The sequence below is a fragment of the Blastomyces gilchristii genome, assembly GCF_000003855.2.
Source record: "Blastomyces gilchristii SLH14081 genomic scaffold supercont1.23, whole genome shotgun sequence".
Taxonomy (NCBI): Eukaryota; Fungi; Ascomycota; class Eurotiomycetes; order Onygenales; family Ajellomycetaceae; genus Blastomyces; species Blastomyces gilchristii.
This window is the reverse complement of record NW_003101659.1, coordinates 402,718-421,007: the sequence shown is the minus strand read 5'-3', so window position 1 is coordinate 421,007 and position 18,290 is coordinate 402,718. Positions and strand designations below refer to the sequence as shown.

The following is an 18,290-nucleotide window of genomic DNA, read 5'->3' as shown; positions in this document are numbered from 1 at the left end:
AAAAAAAAAAAGGCACATACAACAAGCGCACGAATTCAAGACGGACGAGGAACCTGATCCTTTTGTAACAAAAATGCAGGTGGAAAGTACTGTACGCTGTACATACCTAGGTGCTATTCTTAGAACCCCTGTCTACATCACCATCCATCCCATCCCATCACCTTCAAACGTCCAAGTTCAGGGTTTTCCATGATAATCCAATCATGTGAACGAATTGTTTCCCCTGGGCCGTCCCGGCCGTTGCTGTCAGGGAGAGAAAAGAAAAGAAACTGGAGAGCTAAAAATGGCCAGGTTCCAAATATTTCCGGGCCTCTGATCTAAATGGATTTCGCTAGAACAAACAAACCATGAAGCCTACAGGCAGTTGAGTTGGCAGACCTTGCCTCGAGACTTCCACATTTTAGCCTTGCAGTTGGCCCAGATCCAGATTCTCTGGGGAGAAAAGAACATATATTACATATTTTCCTTTGGCTCTGGGTTTGGTAAGTTCGAGTGTTATTTCTGGCTGGGATGGGTTTTTCCACTCTTCACTCTCTGTACAGAGTACAGAGTACAGAGTAGTTACGGTGGTTGTCCATTATTTCTTTAACTGTACGGATCCTCTCAAAAGGCTTTGATTGGCGCTAAGAATTTAAGCTGTAAACCCTCGTGACCTACCTTCCCACGGATCATTCTTCAAACACCCTGAAATTTAGGCTAGCATTAGTTAAGGTGTCCCTGTTTATTCAGGCATTTACCGCCTAGAACTCTAGTTAAGACAGGGAATGGTAATATTTTATGCTGGTAACAGTATTACAGCTTAAATTCTTAGCGCTAATCAAAACTTTTGTCTAAAAGAAGTTGAACCAAGACATCGTTTTCCAATATTGTCCATTAGACAGATGATAACTATGCGTAGTTAGTTGTAACTATTGTCCGTGGTACTGTACCTACTCTGTACAGTTTCCTTCTGATAATTGTTGCTTGCCCGTAGTTACAGAAGAAAGTTATGTTACTCCTTTCAGATCATTTCTTTCCTTTCCCCAATTTTTTCCGAAAATCCAGTTCCTATTATTCAAGCCCAACCCCCCGCGCCAGGTCCCAAATATGAATCCACCGATTGATAGACCAAGCGGCCAATGCCCAGCCAACAAAGCGGCGTTAGTCGATAACATACAAGCGTGCTTGCCTAGGTATGTAGTGTAGTGGCTGGCCCCCCAAGCAGCATCAGTGGCATCCATGGCAGCCCGTCACTCCCGCTGCATAGTTACGATGGATGTGTGCAGCGGCGCAGGCGGGAGAACGGCTGGTGACATGGTTATCCTTGCACGATTTTGCTTTCATCCCGTTGCTTTTTTTTTTTTGTTTTTTTTTTGTTTTTTTTTTTTTTTTTTTTCTGCTTTGTTGCTTAACTTTTCTTGTGCAGCGCCAGGGGCGGCCGTGCACGGGCATGGTTAGGTTTGTTTGAGCCTAATAAAAAGGACGGACTAAGTAGGGAGTTGGTAGAGAGCTTGTATCAAATGGTTAGAGCTTCTGAAAAGTGTTGTGTAGGTACTTACTCCGTAAGCAGGCAGGTAGGAAATATTCTAGAGGAATGCTTGCTTGGCTATTATTTACTCGCCTACCTACCTACTCCGTACAGAGCTACAGAGTACGTATGTACAGTCCATACCGACTATCCCTTTTCCAATATTAATAATAGCAGCGTACGGATCAATCGTCGATACATGGCTGCTAAATTAAAGGTTTAGATAGGGTTAGGAAGATTCTGGTTCAGCCACCATTGCTCAAAAAGCAGTCATGAGTTGGGGGGGGCTTATCAACCAACCCTTTTTCTTTTCTTTTATTTTCTTTCATATTTATTTATTTATTTATTTTTAAAAGATATACACCAGCCTTCGCCATCTCTCCGCGCATACTCCGTATACCCAGGGGATCTCTATATCTAGAGGATTTCTATAGCTGGGGATCTCTATACCTGGGGATCTCTATACCTAGGGGACTCTATACCTGGGGGGCTCTATACCTGGGGGGCTCTATACCTGGGGGGCTCTATACCTGGGGGGCTCCGTACTATACGCCTATTTCCAAGGCGTGGAGAAATTTCTCAATCATGCAGAAACGCAGATACTTTATTATTGTATTTTGTTTTTAATTTTGTGGTTAATACAGCGTAGTGATATTAAAATGATCTTAGACTGAAGGGTCTTATAGTTACACTCTGATTGGCTGAAGCTCACATCTAAGTAGCTGAACTCATTTAAAGAAGAGGAGGGCTCTGTTTTGCGTCACCATGCTACCATCTCCTTGAGCTGCGTATTTACTTGCTATAGTTACCTTCCTTCTTCTCTTTTTTGGGAACCTGCGCTGTTTGCCATCATTGCCCAAGGCCTGTTTAAACATCTTTCCAAGTGGAAACTCGGCTTTCGGAGCTTATACCTCAGCACACACACAGAGAAAGAGGGAGAGGTGCAGAGAGATTCTGTGAAGATGGTGGGTGCGGAGTTCGATGAAAAGCGCCTTTCGCGGTACGACACTGCGACGCTGGTCAGCCACATTGTCGAATCATGCAAGCTCTCATGGAGTGTGTTTCTACTATCCCAAAACCTAGTAGCAAAACACTTCTCGCGGGGGAAGGAAGTGAACGTGCTTGCGGCGATGGCGCGGGCAGGTCGACTTTGGGATCAGGGTGCCTTGCATCAGACGGACGGTCGAGAGGGACAACGATCTTTACATCATCCTGGAGCGGATTCATGGGCAGACTTTGGAGGAAGCCTGGACGCACCTTGGCTGGCTTACAGCTCTGGGTCTGGCATATCAGCTTCGCCGGTTCGTGCATCGGATGAGAGAGGTGACGTCTTCCACTGCCGGATCTCTCTCCACTGGGATGCGTCGGGCGTTCTGGCTGGAGGATTTTTATCAGCTTCCTTGCCATGCTTGTCCAGAAGCTATTCCAGCGTTCATCCGTTTTTGTCTTAATTTTGTTCCATTGTCACGACGAAAAGCAGGCGTACAGAGCAAGAAAGAATTTCCATCACATCAAACTCCATTGGTGTTCACATATCATGATCTCGCTCCAAGAAACGTGATTCTCGATGACAGACGCCGCCTTTGGCTACTAGATTGGGACTACTCAGGTTTCTATCCGGTTTACTTCGAATACGCGTCCATGCATAACTTCTCTGTACCAGAAAATTGGGGCTGGGCAGATAGGCTGCGCTGGGAAATATTCTCCTGGATCTCAGTTGGACGGTTCTCCAAACAGCGCGAAGCCCTTGAAGAAATCAGGCCGCGGTTCACTCGATTCCCTCTTGGCCGGAAAAACGAGGTTCTCTTGGACGGAGCACCCTCCAACGCGGTCCATTTGAGAAAGCCGGGGATGTGATTTACATCTCGCCTCCAAGGGTTCGGCTCTTCTCAAGCAGGAGGTCGGGGGCAAGCAAATTTACTCGAGCAGTCCATTGTGACAGGCTCCCAGAGGCGCGCGAAGATGAAATTCACCCCATGCAGGGGACGCAATGCAAGGAGGAGCAGAAGCAGCAGACATATCCGATTGACTGACGTGATAGCTCAGGTGCTTCAACGGGACTCTGGGCATGTCAAATTATCACCACTGTTGGGCTGTGAACATGCCTGTCTTAAGCGCCCACGTCTGCGCACAAATGCTCCCTGGCGATGAAATACATAGGAACTCCGGGTGATCACCAGAAACATGTCTGCTGTGTAAAGATGTAATTAGTCTTGGCGTAAATAAATCGGCGCCGTGAGATTTCAAAAATTATAGACGAAAGGGATTGGTGATTTGACAGCGAGTCCAGGATCTAACGGGGAGTACACTGCTCACAGAACAGACTCTTTTTCACCTCAAAGTACTCTCTGACCTAGTCATCAAATCGCAGGATCAAGAGTTAAGGTGGTGCATAAGGCTATTAATTCGGTAAACTCTTCGACGGCGCTTCTTCGCATCCAGCCAGGCGAGACATATTGATCTTGAGATGAGAATGAGTATTCATAGATTGTGAACACATCATCATGATGATCATCACTGAATGAAATTTGTATAAAACATTGAGATTGATGATGATGATGAATGTGATCTTGTCAGAGCATGTAAAGTTATCATTTGAGCTCAAAAAAGGCCGCTCTGGGTGGCCGCACCCCCAACATGCAGGCTATGGAGGTATATAGATGGCCGTGGAATGCCTAATGATCCATATCACATCACAACCTGCGATGTAGTAGAGTATTGTTGCTTAACTACATCTTACATGTATTCTTTTTTTCTTCAGCTTGATCAGTTACATAGTTACCCCTCCATCGATATCAATAAAGAACACTTTGAAACTACATACATCCATGTACCCCCACCACCAAACAAACAAAATGACAGCAAGGCACGAAAAAAAGAACGCCACTGACTGACTGCTAGTTACCCTTGTCCGAGCTTCCAGGTTTAGTTCCGCCTCTCTATGCTCTATACTCTGTTACTGGTCAAGATGTTGGTATACACAGTATACATACACACCACACACACCACACACACACCCATCTTCGCCCGTTCCTATGATCCTGGGATAACTAGCGGATAGCGTGCATTAACGCATCAACGAAACTCGGCGTTGGTTCCTTTTTCAGCATGGGAGCAGAAGGCGGAGGATGATGGAACGCCGGATTTATCTAATTATATTCCGATCAAATCCCGGTGTGTCCTTTCTTTGGTGAGAATCTGCTTCGATTCCCATACTATTACTATCTCTCAGTTGTTTGAGGATCGAACTTGAGAGTTTGATACGCCCTGGGTTGAGATCCTCTCTCTCTCTCTCTCTCTCATCCAGCAGGTTTTGTAATGCGCTCACTGACCACAACGCAATAAGGAACGGGGCCGGGATCAAGTTACGAATCCAAACCGGACCACAACAAGGGAGCCGGCGTTGAGAGCCCATCCACTAGCTTCTAAAGAGTTTTAAAAACAGTTTGTTTCTGTTAGAACAAACTTTCTATATTTTTAGGGAAGCTATCCGTTCCAGGGTAGTTGGGAGCTCCCACCCCAGTTTTATTCATGTAGGTTACGTTACGTGCCTGTCCCAAGCCACCAACCAAGTCCATAGAGATGAGCTTTGATATATTATTTCCTGAAACGGTTGTGCAAAATGCGTTTCACTCACTACATCTCATTATTCGCGGCAACGCGCGCGCTTGCGCCCTGTCTCCGTTTATCAACTGGACAATTTGGGAGCTGGATTGATTGCTGGCTCAAGAATCCAATACTAGACTCTCTGTTCAAATCATATCTATTGATGTTCTGCTATCTGTTGTGTGGGGTTGATACCAACTAGGTAGGCTGCAATATCTCAAACTACAAAAACATTTTTCCTCTCCTGACCTAGAGAAGACGAAGAGGACGAGGAAGCGGAAAAAAAAGGAAATAAGTGCGAATGAAGGCGGTGAACAACAACATCGCCATACAATTCAAGTCTGGGATCTCCAACGGTTACCTCGGGAATCATCCTCGTCTACATGGCGAAATGGCCCATTGCTACGAAGAGTAATGATGGTAGTGATAGATGAAATGCGTATCAGAGGACCAACACAAGAGCACTGAACATGTGGAGGCAACGGCTCAAAATTGGGCTCTGACGGTGCACGACCGTGAAGACTGTGAACCCGCACCACAGGAGGAATCGGGGACCGCCTAAGGACGAGGCGGGTAGAAGGCCGGCACCAGTTCATCCGGAGGCTCCCACTCAGGCTCCTGCCTACGTCTCTGAAAGCAACGGCCACAAGTTAGAATATACCCGATTGTCTTGCAGAAGCCCCTCCCCCTTTCCTTCGGCGGCGCATATTGGGGCATATTCTCACTTTCAGGCACATGACCTCCATAACTGCTACGACCATCGCTGTTACTCCGTTGCATAGTCCGCGCTCGCCTGATTTCGCCAAATGTTGGTCTCCTCCCGGTGCCGGTTGAGACGTACCAGAGAACCCTAGAGGGACGCTGGTCATCATCTGGATAGGGATCCGGCACAATGACGCTCGCTATGGCCCCGCCGCCGCGGAGGTGGAGCACGGGCTCTGATGCGCTGCTGGCTTGCGTAGAGGCGGATACGGTGCTGTTGCTTATATCCTCCGCCTTGAGGGCTGTTGGGTCGATCTGGGGAGGGGGGGACCTGGTATCGTTGGCTAGCGGAGCCTTGTTATTGGCAGTATATTTGTCGTGGGGTCCGGGGATCAAGTCGTGATGGTTGTCCGAAGCATCATTGTTACCGGCAGATGGAGAGTTGCGCACCATTGTTTCTAGATCCCTTTTTTTTTGGTTTAGAGGCTGCTCTATCTCTATACGAGTACATGCTCCATTGATTCGTTTTGGTTAATGGCTCACTTGCTTGCTACAATTTTCTAAAAGAAGAACTGACCCGTTTCGGGATTCGGAAATGCTATTTCGCAATTTCTTTAACCTTTGCCCTGTCCAAAGAGGGAGTTATAAGGATTGTTTCTCCCTTTCTCCTAAACAGGGTACAGGCGTGACCTTCCAAGTTCAACCTGCTTCTCGAGAAATATGCGGTCGTATTAGTCCTCTTTGACAACTCAATACTCCTTCGATACTCCGTTTCTGGTTCTATATCCCTTTGAAAGAGGAATAGAACAGCGATGGTTCAAGAAATCCACCTGTCCCTTGGACACGTCTTCAGGGGTAGAATAGAGGGTGGAAGGGGGGAGGTAACTAACGATGCGATAAGTATACGATAAGTATACTTTTCTCTTTAATGTTAGAGATCCCACGCGGGGTGAACAAAGGGGTGTTTAAAGAAAGGATTCTAAAATCCATGACTGGATCCTGGAGAATCAAGAAATATATATACTCACACCATCCATTCCCTCTCCTTTGCAAAGCGACAACTGACTTCATCTGTTTGCTGTGCCTGGATTCCCTTTTTTTAAGCTGCTTATATAACCGTGGCCTTTTCGCGATGACCATTGATGGGGGAGAAGGGGAGAGCCGTTGTGAAGTCATGCTTAACCTCCTTTGGTATACATCACTCTTAGGCATGTACCAGTCAGTGCAAAGCGGAATGAAGGACTGTGACAAATGCATGAATTCAACTATAACTAGGATATATTTCTTGATATCTATGGCCGAGCTAGTATCCTAGCAGTGATGCTAAATGAGTGAGAGCTTCCCCAATTTGTGGCATTTGATTCTGCCGGGATCGATCCTCAATTCACACACACACACATACACACACAACACACACACATATATATATATATACATTAACCCTATTTGTAGAAATTACTTTTTCGGTCTCTGCGGGTTGTATCGGAAATAGAAAAGGAATAGTTAGCAGTATATCTTTTTTCCTTTAGGTTGGTTGATTTAAGGTGTTGTTCAGTCCCGCACGGATAAGCTAGCATGGATATATATACCTTTTGGACAATGGAAAATTGTAGTTATAGGGGCAGGCCTAAAGTGTATCAATATATATCATAAAGTTTCATTCATTATTCATTAATGGCTCATTTAATGGGGAAAAGGAGAAAGAGATCTACGGGAAATAAACAATGGATTATACTTTGTGTGTGACCCGATGATATATGCAATTTTCATTTTGTGTGTAGTTTCCGGTGCCAATATATGTCCCAAGAACCTTTCCCCAAAGCCTAAATCACCTAAACACTGATGGTTTTGAATACACTGTTTCCACGAAGGCTGGTTAGCATCATATTTACGGATAGGAATGGAGTGGAGTGGATGTAGTTGAAAATATAAAAAGGAAATGAAAACAGAAAATTCCGACACTTACCCGAATCCACCACTCCCAGTCGCCATAATGGTCCCGGGCATTTGCGCCTGCCAATGCAGTTCCTTCACTGATTCCATGTAATGCACAAAGAGTAGCTGAGGCGGGACATCAGCAAGGCCAGCAGGATCGCGGCTTTCCTCATCATCGAGCTCGACAGCAAGATCCCACAGCGTCAGCGTATTATCCGCAGACGAAACCGCAATTACACTGTCATCTGACGGGTGCCATTCTATACTCGTCACAGGCTCCTTGTGGAAGTCAAAGGACGCCACAGCCTTCGGTTTGAGCTGGGAGGCGCCGCCTGATGTATTGGGCTTCCAATGTCGCAGATCCCATACCCCCCACTGCCCATCGTCGGCGCCCGTGGCCAGGAGATGGAACGTCTGCCGCGACCAACTCATCACGTTCACGTCTGTGTTGGATATCTTGACGTCTACGGCTGGTTTGCGCGACTTGGATCGGACGTCCCATACCTTGACGCTTCCATCGCTGCTGGCGGATGCGAACACGTTGCGCTCGTTTGGAGACCATTGGAGCTCTTCGACAGCGGAGGTATGTCCGATGAACGGACGTGTGTCAGTCACCCAGCCGCCTCCCTCGGTGCGAGTTGTGGCGTATATTAACCCGTCATTATCACCGGTAAGGAGTTTGCCTAGGGGGTGGAGGGAGGACCAGTCTACGCCGTAACCCTCCGATTTGTGCATTCGTAGAGTAGATAGGGGTTTTGAGGCAGAGGGAGGGATGATTGAGCCGGGGTTATCAAATGTGGAAAGATAAGGTGTGACGTCGTGGATGACAACATGAGCATTCTCAAGCATCGATGCGGTAATGGTCTGCGGTGGTTTGGAGTAGTCTCCGGAGGGAGAGGGAGTCTGATGGGCGCGGATTCTGTTCGTTGTGTGGCTCAGGGGAATGGATTTTGATTCGAGAATGGGCTCTGAAGATTCGTCGTCAGACTCGTCGTCGCTGCCCGAGTCGTTTTCTCGCTCCATCCTGCTGAGCCCGCTCAATTTGAGAACCATCAATTCGTTCTCTTTCGAACGAAGCCTGTCTGCTTGTGTCCCAGCTACAGCATATACTGTGGCCGGGTATGTTTTCCGGTTATCACCCAATCCATCTTTTATTATATCGAATGAGAGGCACGGCCACGGCGTGCTGAGGGTGTGAAGCATTTCATAAGTGGTAGGGTCTGGATATAATGTCTCCCCGGGAGCCAGTTTTGTTCGCCCCGGTATAAACGTCTGCTTATCGACATCCATGGCATCTGGTTTGATTTATTCCTCAGTAAACATTTGTGATCCGTTGGGGGGGGCTTCAATTGCGACGAAACGGAGTTGCCCACCGCAATGCCGTTTTTTACTTCATGGGCAGCCACATACCCCTTTGCTCCTCTGCTTCTCTTTCTGCATCTGGGCGCCCGTCAACGCCAGCCTCGAGGATCTCATCTTCACTCTCGAACTCATCCTCAAACTCGTCCTCGAATTCCCCCACTTCATCAGGCGGGGCATCTGCCACAGGGCGCTCGCCAGCTTTCAATGGCGCGGACAGATCGTCTGTCGCATCCACCCCGCGTTTCGACATTTTGCGGGTGTTCACAAGTTTGAGATTAAGTATTTATTAGGTATAAAAAAAGGCGTTGTTGGTGGGGTTTGTTGGCGGAGGTGTAGCTTGTTTCTTAGAAGATTTTAAATATTTTTTTGTTCCTGTCGATTTTCTGATTTGATAAGAAACTTTTTCTTGGGCGGGACGCGGGCCACGCTAGTCCGTTCTGGGAACACAGCCCAAACCCGCTCCCAACCTTGTATGAGAGAGAATCTCCAGCCATTGTTGACGACATCCTGGCTGCGTTGATCGCTCGTTGCGAACTTGCGAGAGACCCCCGTTGGTTAGAAATTTTCCGTCATTTCCAGCTGTGGCCGCCTACGGATCTCTATTTCGCTTTTCGATCGTTTTGGCACTGTTCGGCTCAGGCCTGGTCGCGTTTAATTACCCGTCGGCTCAACGACCCACGAGCTTTGTCTCCAAGCTTCCAATCCGAACTACTAACCTCCCCGGATTTCGTATATATAGCTCCCAGCAACCACTAGTACTCTCATTTGACGGGAACTCTGACGGACCTGCTCAACTGCTTCATGCAGGCTTAGATCAGCGGAATTGCAATCGCACTCCATGAAGATATTCGACAATTTTCTTTGAAGTTTTAGAGATTCAAGCTCATCGCTTATTCAATTCCAGCCCTGCCTCGTTCACCGTTTACGCTCTTTGAGATTGCTCTGACTGAGACTGATATTTGGTACTGGCCGTTGGGGAACAATGGACAACCTACCGATGGAGGTGGATAAATTGCGTGTGCAGGAGCAGGAGGTCCCTGTCGAACAGGAACCGAATCGAGTTCCGGCTCAGGATCCTGTTGCTGACAAGACCACCGAGCTGTCCCCTCAGCCGGTTCCTGATCAATTCCCGGAACAAACCGTCCAACAAGAACAGAACATGCCAGCAGCCGCAGAAGAAGCAGTAGCCAGCTCACCCTCGTACAATAATAACAATGGCTACAGCAACGGTCACCGAGCCGACGACCATTCCTCAAACTCTCTCGACTACCCCACTTCCAGCCAAACGTTCGTACCACAAGATATCGAGTCCCCCCAGCAGCATCACTCTCCAACCATGCCTTTTCAACAGCCTGCCCAAACTGTCCAATCTTCCCAGCCGAGTTCGCGACCTAGCTCAGGGCTGTCAGGTGGAGGTGACCGATACGGATACTCGCAGTCCTACCACGACCAAAGTCGGGAGCAGAGACAGCCGCAGCAACAACAGTCTACTCCCAATAAGAATAGCGTCGTTATAAAAGTTGGAATGGTTGGAGATGCGCAGATCGGGAAAACCAGCCTAATGGTTAAATACGTTGAAGGAAGCTGGGATGAAGACTACATCCAAACACTTGGTAAGAAAAGGAATATATACGATGCTCCGTTCCTGGGGATGACATGAGTTGCTGATATTTATCGTCTGTTTGGCACAACAGGTGTTAATTTTATGGAGAAGACCATTTCGATTCGGAATACTGAAATTACATTTTCCATTTGGGACCTGGGTGGACAGCGTGAATTCGTCAATATGTTACCTCTGGTGTGCAACGATGCCGTTGCTATATTATTCATGTTTGACCTGACCCGAAAGAGCACCTTGAATTCCATCAAGGAATGGTACCGCCAGGGTCGCGGGTTCAATAAAACCGCGATCCCATTCCTTATCGGCACAAAGTATGACCATTTCGTTAACTTCCCACGGGAGGATCAGGAAGAAATATCGATACAGGTCAGTGACGGAATTATTTTTCTTCCTTTATTTTCTTTTTATGGTATTGTTTGTTGTTCTTCTGTATATAAGCTGGCTGACAAGGAGTGCACAGGCCAAACGCTTTGCCAGGGCTATGAGAGCCAGTTTGATTTTCAGCAGCACGAGCCATAGCATAAATGTCCAGAAGGTATTATGGCTAGCATATGTCTCTCTCCCATTTTATTTCGAGTTAACATCATATCTAACAATTCGTGCCCTAGATCTTCAAAATTGTGCTGAGCAAGGCATTTGACCTCAAATGCACTATTCCCGAAATCGAGAACATCGGAGAGCCGCTGTTGCTTTATCAATCTGTCGGCTAAGTGGAAAGATACGCGTGAAGCCTGCTGAACAGATAAGATGCTAGAAGTTTGTGACGAGAAGAAATTTTTTGTACGCTGGATGAAGCCATGGTTTGTTACGATTATAATCTTCGTTTTATTTTTTTGCCTCTCCTACTTTGAAGTGGTGGGATAGGTGGAAGGAGGAGGAGGAGAGATGGAGGGATGGGAGGCAGAGAGGACCCACGATGCTCCTCGTGTGTGTGCTTCTTATCTACATCGGGTGGATGTGGTAGAAACACTGCTTTTTATGCGCCTGCGAGGGAATCCCTTGTTCCCGGCTTCCTTCTTTTACTCGTTTTTCTTTTCCTCTTTTTTTTTGGCATTGGGATGCGTTGAGGCATTTGTTTTGATTATTTTCGATTTCCTTTTTCCTCCCTCCTGACTGTTTCCCCCTCCTTTCCTTCTTTTCATCTCCTTTGCTCCTACCTGCTTCTCCTTACCTTTCGCTTCAATTCTCATCTGTATTTGCTATTTCTGCTTTGGCAGGGCTCGGCCCCGTCCACACCCCTCTCTTACGTACTACTAGAGTTTCCTTTGTGTCTTTTGTGTTATTCATATCAACCAAGCTTTTCCTTTTTCCTTTTCCCTTTCCTTCTCCTTATTTGTGTCTCTCTTCCTCTTCTTTTAACAAGCCCGCCTCGCTCTGCAAAAGAGAATTATATATCGGCGTCATAAATAACTCACCGAAGAAGAAGCAAAAAAAAAGAAAAAAAAAAAGAAAAAAAAGAAAAAAAAAAACGGCGCTACAGAGCATAATTAAAATAATTAACATATCCGTTCCAAAGCAACACCAACCTTCCATATCTCTTTTTGTCGATTGCGCAGGATAATTTTTGTGAGTTTTACCAAAAGGCCAAAGCCAGTCAGTTCTCGACATGTCGGATTCAATTAGATAGGAGAGGATGAGGAGGAGGAATGAAGGCGGTTTCAACCTGAAACACAAGCTAGGCCAAAAACCCCGTTATTTACGTAGTTATGACTTCCTGCTGCTGTTACTTGAACTTGAACCCAGTCAGTATTGATTCTCGTGTTTGTTGCCGCTACTTGCTCCAAGATCGACGGGGGGGGCGCTGATTTCTTTCGCTTCGGCAACTTTGTAAGGCTGAATGGGTGGATGGATTAATTAATATGGTTTGCCAACTTTCCAGCTTTTCTGATGCCTGTTTTGCTGGCCTGTTTCCTCCTGGTTGTGCGTAAATGAATGAGTGGGCTATGTTTGTGCAGATATACGGAGTTAGAGCAACTGGCGGTTTGCGCTGAACCAGGTTATGTTGTAACTTATTATTAGTACGAGTTCAAGATCAAATAACTGATATAAGTTCAATCTTTCATTTTGTTGCTGGATGAGACATCGATCGCTCTCACGGTGCCGGGAATATTTCATATTTTATTCATTCTCTCTTCTCAGCTGGGAGATTATATCATAGATTCGTACGGAATAACCACTCTTTAGGGGCGAGTGGGAGGGAAAGGAAACCTTGGAATAAATAAATATTAAATATTAACAAACACGTAACTAACTACTCCAGAAATTCGAAACCTCAACAAACCAAAGCTTGTTTTATTCCCCCTGCTATTTTAGTTATCGAATAAAGACTTGGCTTTGCTTTTACATTTCTTCCCCCGGACACCATCTGCTGCATCGCCGGGCCTAGACACATTATTATTACATAGAGGAGAACTGGCATTTTTGCTTGCGCCTTATTTCCTCTTCTTTTTTTCTGGGGCTGCTGCTTGCTGAGGGTAAGTTACATGCATAGCATAGCATAGTAGCTTATTTAGCTATAGCTAGTTATTGAACTCACTAGTTATAGTTATTTCACTGTCTAAAAATAAACCCTCAGTAGTGAAGCTGCTTGTCCGTTGAGCCGCATCACGGGGGGTGTGTTAGGGCTCAGCTTAAATCGCAGGGGGCGAGGGAGCCAGTGTATTTGCTATTCTCATTCTTCTTCTTCTTCTTCTTCTCATTCTTCTTCTTCTTCTTCTTCTTCTTCTTCTTCTTCTTCTTCTTCTTCTTCTTCTTCTTCTTCTTCTTCTTCTTGCTGTTGGTTCCCTTTGTGAGACGATCGTTCCATCCTTCCCGTCTTCCGTCGCATCTCAGCCTCGTCGCATCCCGTTTTATTCTGGGCCAAAGCCAAAGACTCCCGAGTAGTCAGTCCCATGTATTCCTCCGTTGCTTCCTCTCCCCCGACAATTCCCAGATGAACCGGACATCTGGCCTCCAAAATTGATAATATATCTGTTTCCCGCCGTCAATCGTTGTGGTTCTTTCGTTTTGCTATCAGCTGCTGGTTGGTGGCATTTCTATACATCATCATATCATCATATCCTCATATCATCATGGCGACAATCCAGGAGCGAATTGCGGCCTTGAACCAGGCGCATGTTGAACGAGCACCAGCTACTTCTCCTCCCCTCGAGATAAAACCAGATCTACCGGGCCCAAGACCCTCGATGACCGGCAGATACGTAGACCCCGACAACGAGTTGCGTTCCCCCTCATTCTCAATCCCGATCAGAGAGCAGGAAATACTACCTCCGCCATCCATTACAAGGACCGGCCAGAAGCCATTATCATCTCCTACCCCGCCAACTAAACCAATTAAACCTAAGAAATCGCCACCCCCTCTCCCTACGAGAAAACCTCAGGGTCAACCATCGCCTGCTCTACCCCAGCGCAAATTGTCCAATACGCATCTTCGCAGAAACTCGGGGGATTCTTCGTTGTCGACCACGTCGATATCAGGCAGATCGACGACAAGTTCGACGGGGAATGGCAAATCGCCTTCTATCCACTCAACCTCTACTGAAAAGTCGACAACTCGCAACCTCCCCCCAGCGTGGGGTGAAACTACACTTCCGCCGTTGCCTCCAAAGAGAAGTGGGAATACAAATGGGCATCAAACGCTGAAATCTCGGCCATCTCTGGGTGTGCTCGGTGGCGGCCGCAAGACATCATCCTCCTCCATCTCTCCTCTAACACAGAAACTTCCTCTTCGTTCAAATACATCTAATGCCAATGATGTGCCTGCAATCCCACCCCGGAAATCTACCCATAAGGACTTGCATAATCCTCCCCAATTGCCCCAGCGCAAGCTTCCCCCGCCAGCCCCGTCATCCAAGACACTTGAAAAGATCAGAGAATCCTCCTTCGCCACCATTAAAAATAGCTCAATAAATCACGAGCCAGTTTCGAATGGCGATGTCCATGTACAACAAGCCAATGGCTCACCACCTCCAGTTCCGGTGGGGTCCCGTCCAGATCTGTCCAAAATACAGGCAACTAAACCACGCATGCCTTCCTCCTCCCATTCTCCGCCCAATACTGAGTCAACGGCTATTTGTATATGTCGCGACTTCTCCGGACCGGATTCTCATGCAGCTCGATTTCCCAGACAATCTCTTCCCACACACGACCTTTCCTGGCTGGCTAACCAACTTACAGCCCCCTTCCCGTCTCTTACAGATAAAGCTCGAGCCATATTCACCTGGCTCCACCACAACATCGATTATAATGTTGATGCATTTTTTAATAGTAATGTGAAATCTTCAACGCCGGATAGTACATTCAACACCGGTCTTGCTGTTTGTGAAGGGTACGCTGCCCTCTTCGAACGGCTGGCAACGCTTGCCGGATTAGAGGCACGCATAATCACAGGCCACGGCAAAGGGTACGGCTATACTCCTCTTGCTCCAGGTTCACCAATTCCACCGTACGACGGCAACCATGCCTGGAACGCGGTGCGAATTGATAATGGACGGTGGAAACTGATCGACAGCTGCTGGGGTGCCGGGAACGTCCGCGGTAAAGGCGAGCCATACAACAAGGAATTCACGCCCGAGTGGTTCACCATGTCCAACGATGAATTCGGCAACAAGCATTTCCCAGCCAACCCCAAAGACTTCTACCGAGACGATGGCCGTCCGAGTATATCCTGGGAGGAATATATGAGCATCAACCCCTCGTGTCCAAGCGGCGTTGAACCCCCAATCTTATACACCGGTGTAAAACAACAGCACGGGATTGGCGAGCGGTCACTTCAGCCACGATCGAGGAAGCTCTCCGTCTACCAACCGGGCCCAATCCGATTCCAATTCGGCCTCCTCTGCGAACACTGGACGCTTGCACGCAGTAACATCCGCACGCCGTATCTCTTTGTTTTATGCGCCAATGGCAACGACAGGAGTGAAAAGGAGTATATCCCCTTCCACTATGTCCGTGGGTCTGGCCCGGGTGGCGCGGGTGACATTTGGTACGTCGATGTGCCCGATCCTCGAGTGTTGGGTGCGCCAGGGCAGAAACTGCACATCTACAGCGTAACGAGCTTTGCGGATATGCATGATAGTCGTGGTCTTGGTAGAGAGGAGTTCCTTCGTGGCGTTGGTAGGGTGGGCATGGCATTTGGTGGTATCGCGGAGTGGGAGCTTGTATGATCAGGACGGGTGCCTTATCTTCTCCTCTTCTCTCTCTCTCTCTCTCTCTCTCTCTCTCTTTCCTCTTTTATTTTATTTTATTTTATTATTTTATGTTTTTATTTTTGTTATTTTATTTTTATTTTTATATTTTGACCCATTCAGGCATTCGGTCTTCTCCAGGTTTCCTCTCTCCAGCTGCCTTTCAGCACCATATTTTTATTTTCTTTTCCCATCAGTTTTATAACCATCAGTTTTATAATATTCCTTTCTGTGTTGCCATTTTTAACCTTTCATTGTCCCTTCTCTCTCTCTTCCGGTTTATTTCGTTACAACCTTTTCTCCTTTCTTGAAAAGTCTGCTGAGCAGAGAAAGAACTTTTTTTCCACCCGCAGTTCAATACTAGAAGCCTAGAATCGCTTCACCCTTGTTTCCCATTTCTACACCATCCATATTAATCCGCAGACTTTCTTTCTTTCTTATGGCTTCTGAGTTTTCGCTCGGTCAGGAGTACGAATAATCTATTTATTTGTTCATTCAATTCATTCATCTGTATGCCTTCCCCTATTGCCATTTACCACTTACCATCACGATCTCGGTAAACAACAAGCCTTCTGACGACTACTCACTCATGTATGCGCCAACGACACTAGACTGTCTTGGTTTAAAATGCATAGTTTGATCACATCACTACCTTGTTTCTTTAGGCCTTGGTTGAGGTCCGTCGTTAGGTCTGTGCCTTGGCTCCCCCCCCACTGTATGTATAGTATGGGGCTTCAGGTCAACCATACAAAAACTTCTCCTGATGTGGTTGGTACATGTACATGTACACAATATTGGATCTATTGGCACTTTACCTTATGAACCTCGTGCACGGTTATCATATCAACCTCAACCTCAACATCAACATCAACCCTCCACCCGCCATAGATGTATAGTACATGTACATCCTGTTTTCAATCCCATCCCCCCCCGCCCCCCCGCGCTTGTTGCTGCATGTAATCGAATGCAGTTTGTTCATGGAGTAGATTCAGAGAGGGGGGTTTGGGGGGCTTCCTTGCCGGAAATCTTCGAATCGGCCTCAGCTTCTGTAGCCCCTATTGCCTTGCACATCTCTATGGAGAAAAGAGAACTGAGCCTGCGGAAGTTGTTGGGTGACAGGGGCAAGATTCTGGCAACCCAATCTGCTTGGCCCCTGATGATCCTCGCACCTCGTCTCTGCCGTCTTGAGTTCGGACTGATGCAAATGTTAAACCCTTGGAACTTGAACTTGAACTTGCAATCTCAAGATCGTAGACCTGAACTGAGGCCTATTTCTCAAACATCAGGGAAGGTTAAGTAAATTCAATTTGTCAAACTCTCCGCATGAGACAGACGTATTCGTCATCCGCCAACCCTCACTACCGCAACCTATATCCTACCTACTGTAACCCTGTAGTTGCACTTGCTGTTGTTGAACTGTTGGCTGTGATGAGTCGTTCCCGGTTATTTTATCTCCTATATTTGTTTATTTCGGTGTATCTTTGTATTTGCTCAAGAGGCTGAATGAATGAGATGACTGGATGGGGGGATAGATATTTGGAGAAAAAAAAAGACGAGTTTAGAAATGGCTCAGGGAATTCTGCGGCAGAAGCAGTCAGAATCGACGCGGTGAAATGTACTGTGCGCAGATATCCCCTCCGCTCATATAATATGACGCTTCGTCAATCAGCGAATAAAAAGGAAAATAAGGAAAGGAACAGTATATAAAATGAAAAGGAGCAGGGACATCCCTTGCAATGTATATGGAATACACCACTTATCCGACCAAAAACGGATATATAAGGATCCCTCCCAACTTACCTGGTCGTGGATGGTCACCTTAATTCTAATGAGCAAACCTCTCCGCTGGCCCTAACTTACCCCTAAAATAATTTACATGGCTCCATAGAACAGGACGTAACTAACACACTAAACTGTGGTCAAGTCACACTGGAGCTGTTATCATCTTCTTGTTCCTCCTTTTGTGCTACTTACCTCTGTTCCCCCTAACAACCTTCCCTCACCGAGATTTCCACAGAGGTGACACGAGAATATCATTGCATGATTGCATGATTGCATGCGTCGCCCGTTCACACTTTTATTTGTCAATTTTTTAGCTCTCGTATCACCCTTTTGAGGGGCTGCGCAGCGCAGCGCCGGCTTAGCTGGTTCAGCTGTATTTTCTTACCGAGGAGTGATTAAGGGGGCTGGGAGAAGAATGGGGTTGAAGGTAGTGGGGAAGGTTATATCATTGTTATCTTAATAGGACGCTGCAAACCGGTTCATGTCTTGTCTATATCTTTTGAAATCAATTGGGAAAAACTAAAAGGGGGTTAGAAAGGGGGGGGGGGGGTTGGTTAGTCGTCCCTGTGAGGATCTCTCAAGAAAAGTA

At 46.8% G+C, this 18,290-nt stretch overlaps 5 protein-coding genes across 7 annotated transcripts; 3 read left to right on the top strand and 2 right to left on the bottom strand.

The window, feature by feature from the left end:
* The first annotated feature begins 1,874 nt into the window (after positions 1 to 1,874).
* On the top strand, positions 1,875 to 4,332 carry BDBG_08349 (ankyrin repeat protein). Its single transcript, XM_031723522.1, has 2 exons — positions 1,875 to 2,071; positions 2,152 to 4,332. The coding sequence occupies exon 2, from the start codon at positions 2,822 to 2,824 to the stop codon at positions 3,362 to 3,364; it is 543 nt and encodes a 180-aa protein (XP_031580703.1). The 5' UTR covers positions 1,875 to 2,071; positions 2,152 to 2,821; the 3' UTR covers positions 3,365 to 4,332.
* A 901-nt stretch (positions 4,333 to 5,233) lies between these two features.
* Positions 5,234 to 6,441, bottom strand: BDBG_08348 (the record flags this gene model as incomplete). 2 transcript variants are annotated; one of them, XM_031723521.1, is made up of 2 exons in its annotated part: positions 5,839 to 6,441; positions 5,234 to 5,743 (listed from the first exon to the last, which is right to left on the bottom strand). In XM_031723521.1, the coding sequence occupies exons 1-2, from the start codon at positions 6,266 to 6,268 to the stop codon at positions 5,736 to 5,738; spliced, it is 438 nt and encodes a 145-aa protein (XP_031580702.1). In that variant the 5' UTR covers positions 6,269 to 6,441. The 2 variants fall into 2 exon arrangements, with proteins under 2 accessions (XP_031580702.1, XP_002621317.1); XM_002621271.2 differs by having other exon boundaries at positions 5,672 to 6,312; positions 6,393 to 6,441.
* Positions 6,442 to 7,055: 614 nt separating this feature from the next.
* On the bottom strand, positions 7,056 to 10,785 carry BDBG_08347. Of its 2 annotated transcripts, none has more exons than XM_031723519.1 (3): positions 9,161 to 10,785; positions 7,782 to 9,045; positions 7,056 to 7,672 (listed from the first exon to the last, which is right to left on the bottom strand). In XM_031723519.1, exons 1-3 carry the CDS (start codon positions 9,360 to 9,362, stop codon positions 7,648 to 7,650), a joined length of 1,491 nt encoding a protein of 496 aa, XP_031580700.1. In that variant the 5' UTR covers positions 9,363 to 10,785; the 3' UTR covers positions 7,056 to 7,647. The 2 variants fall into 2 exon arrangements, with proteins under 2 accessions (XP_031580700.1, XP_031580701.1); XM_031723520.1 differs by having other exon boundaries at positions 7,264 to 7,672; positions 9,124 to 9,470.
* BDBG_08346 (rab family, other) lies at positions 9,590 to 13,029 on the top strand. Its single transcript, XM_031723518.1, has 4 exons — positions 9,590 to 10,725; positions 10,807 to 11,099; positions 11,194 to 11,268; positions 11,342 to 13,029. Exons 1-4 carry the CDS (start codon positions 10,095 to 10,097, stop codon positions 11,441 to 11,443), a joined length of 1,101 nt encoding a protein of 366 aa, XP_031580699.1. The 5' UTR covers positions 9,590 to 10,094; the 3' UTR covers positions 11,444 to 13,029.
* A 434-nt stretch (positions 13,030 to 13,463) lies between these two features.
* Positions 13,464 to 18,251, top strand: BDBG_08345 (uncharacterized protein). The gene has a single exon (XM_002621268.2). The coding sequence runs from the start codon at positions 13,805 to 13,807 to the stop codon at positions 15,896 to 15,898; it is 2,094 nt and encodes a 697-aa protein (XP_002621314.1). The 5' UTR covers positions 13,464 to 13,804; the 3' UTR covers positions 15,899 to 18,251.
* The last annotated feature ends 39 nt before the right edge of the window (positions 18,252 to 18,290 follow it).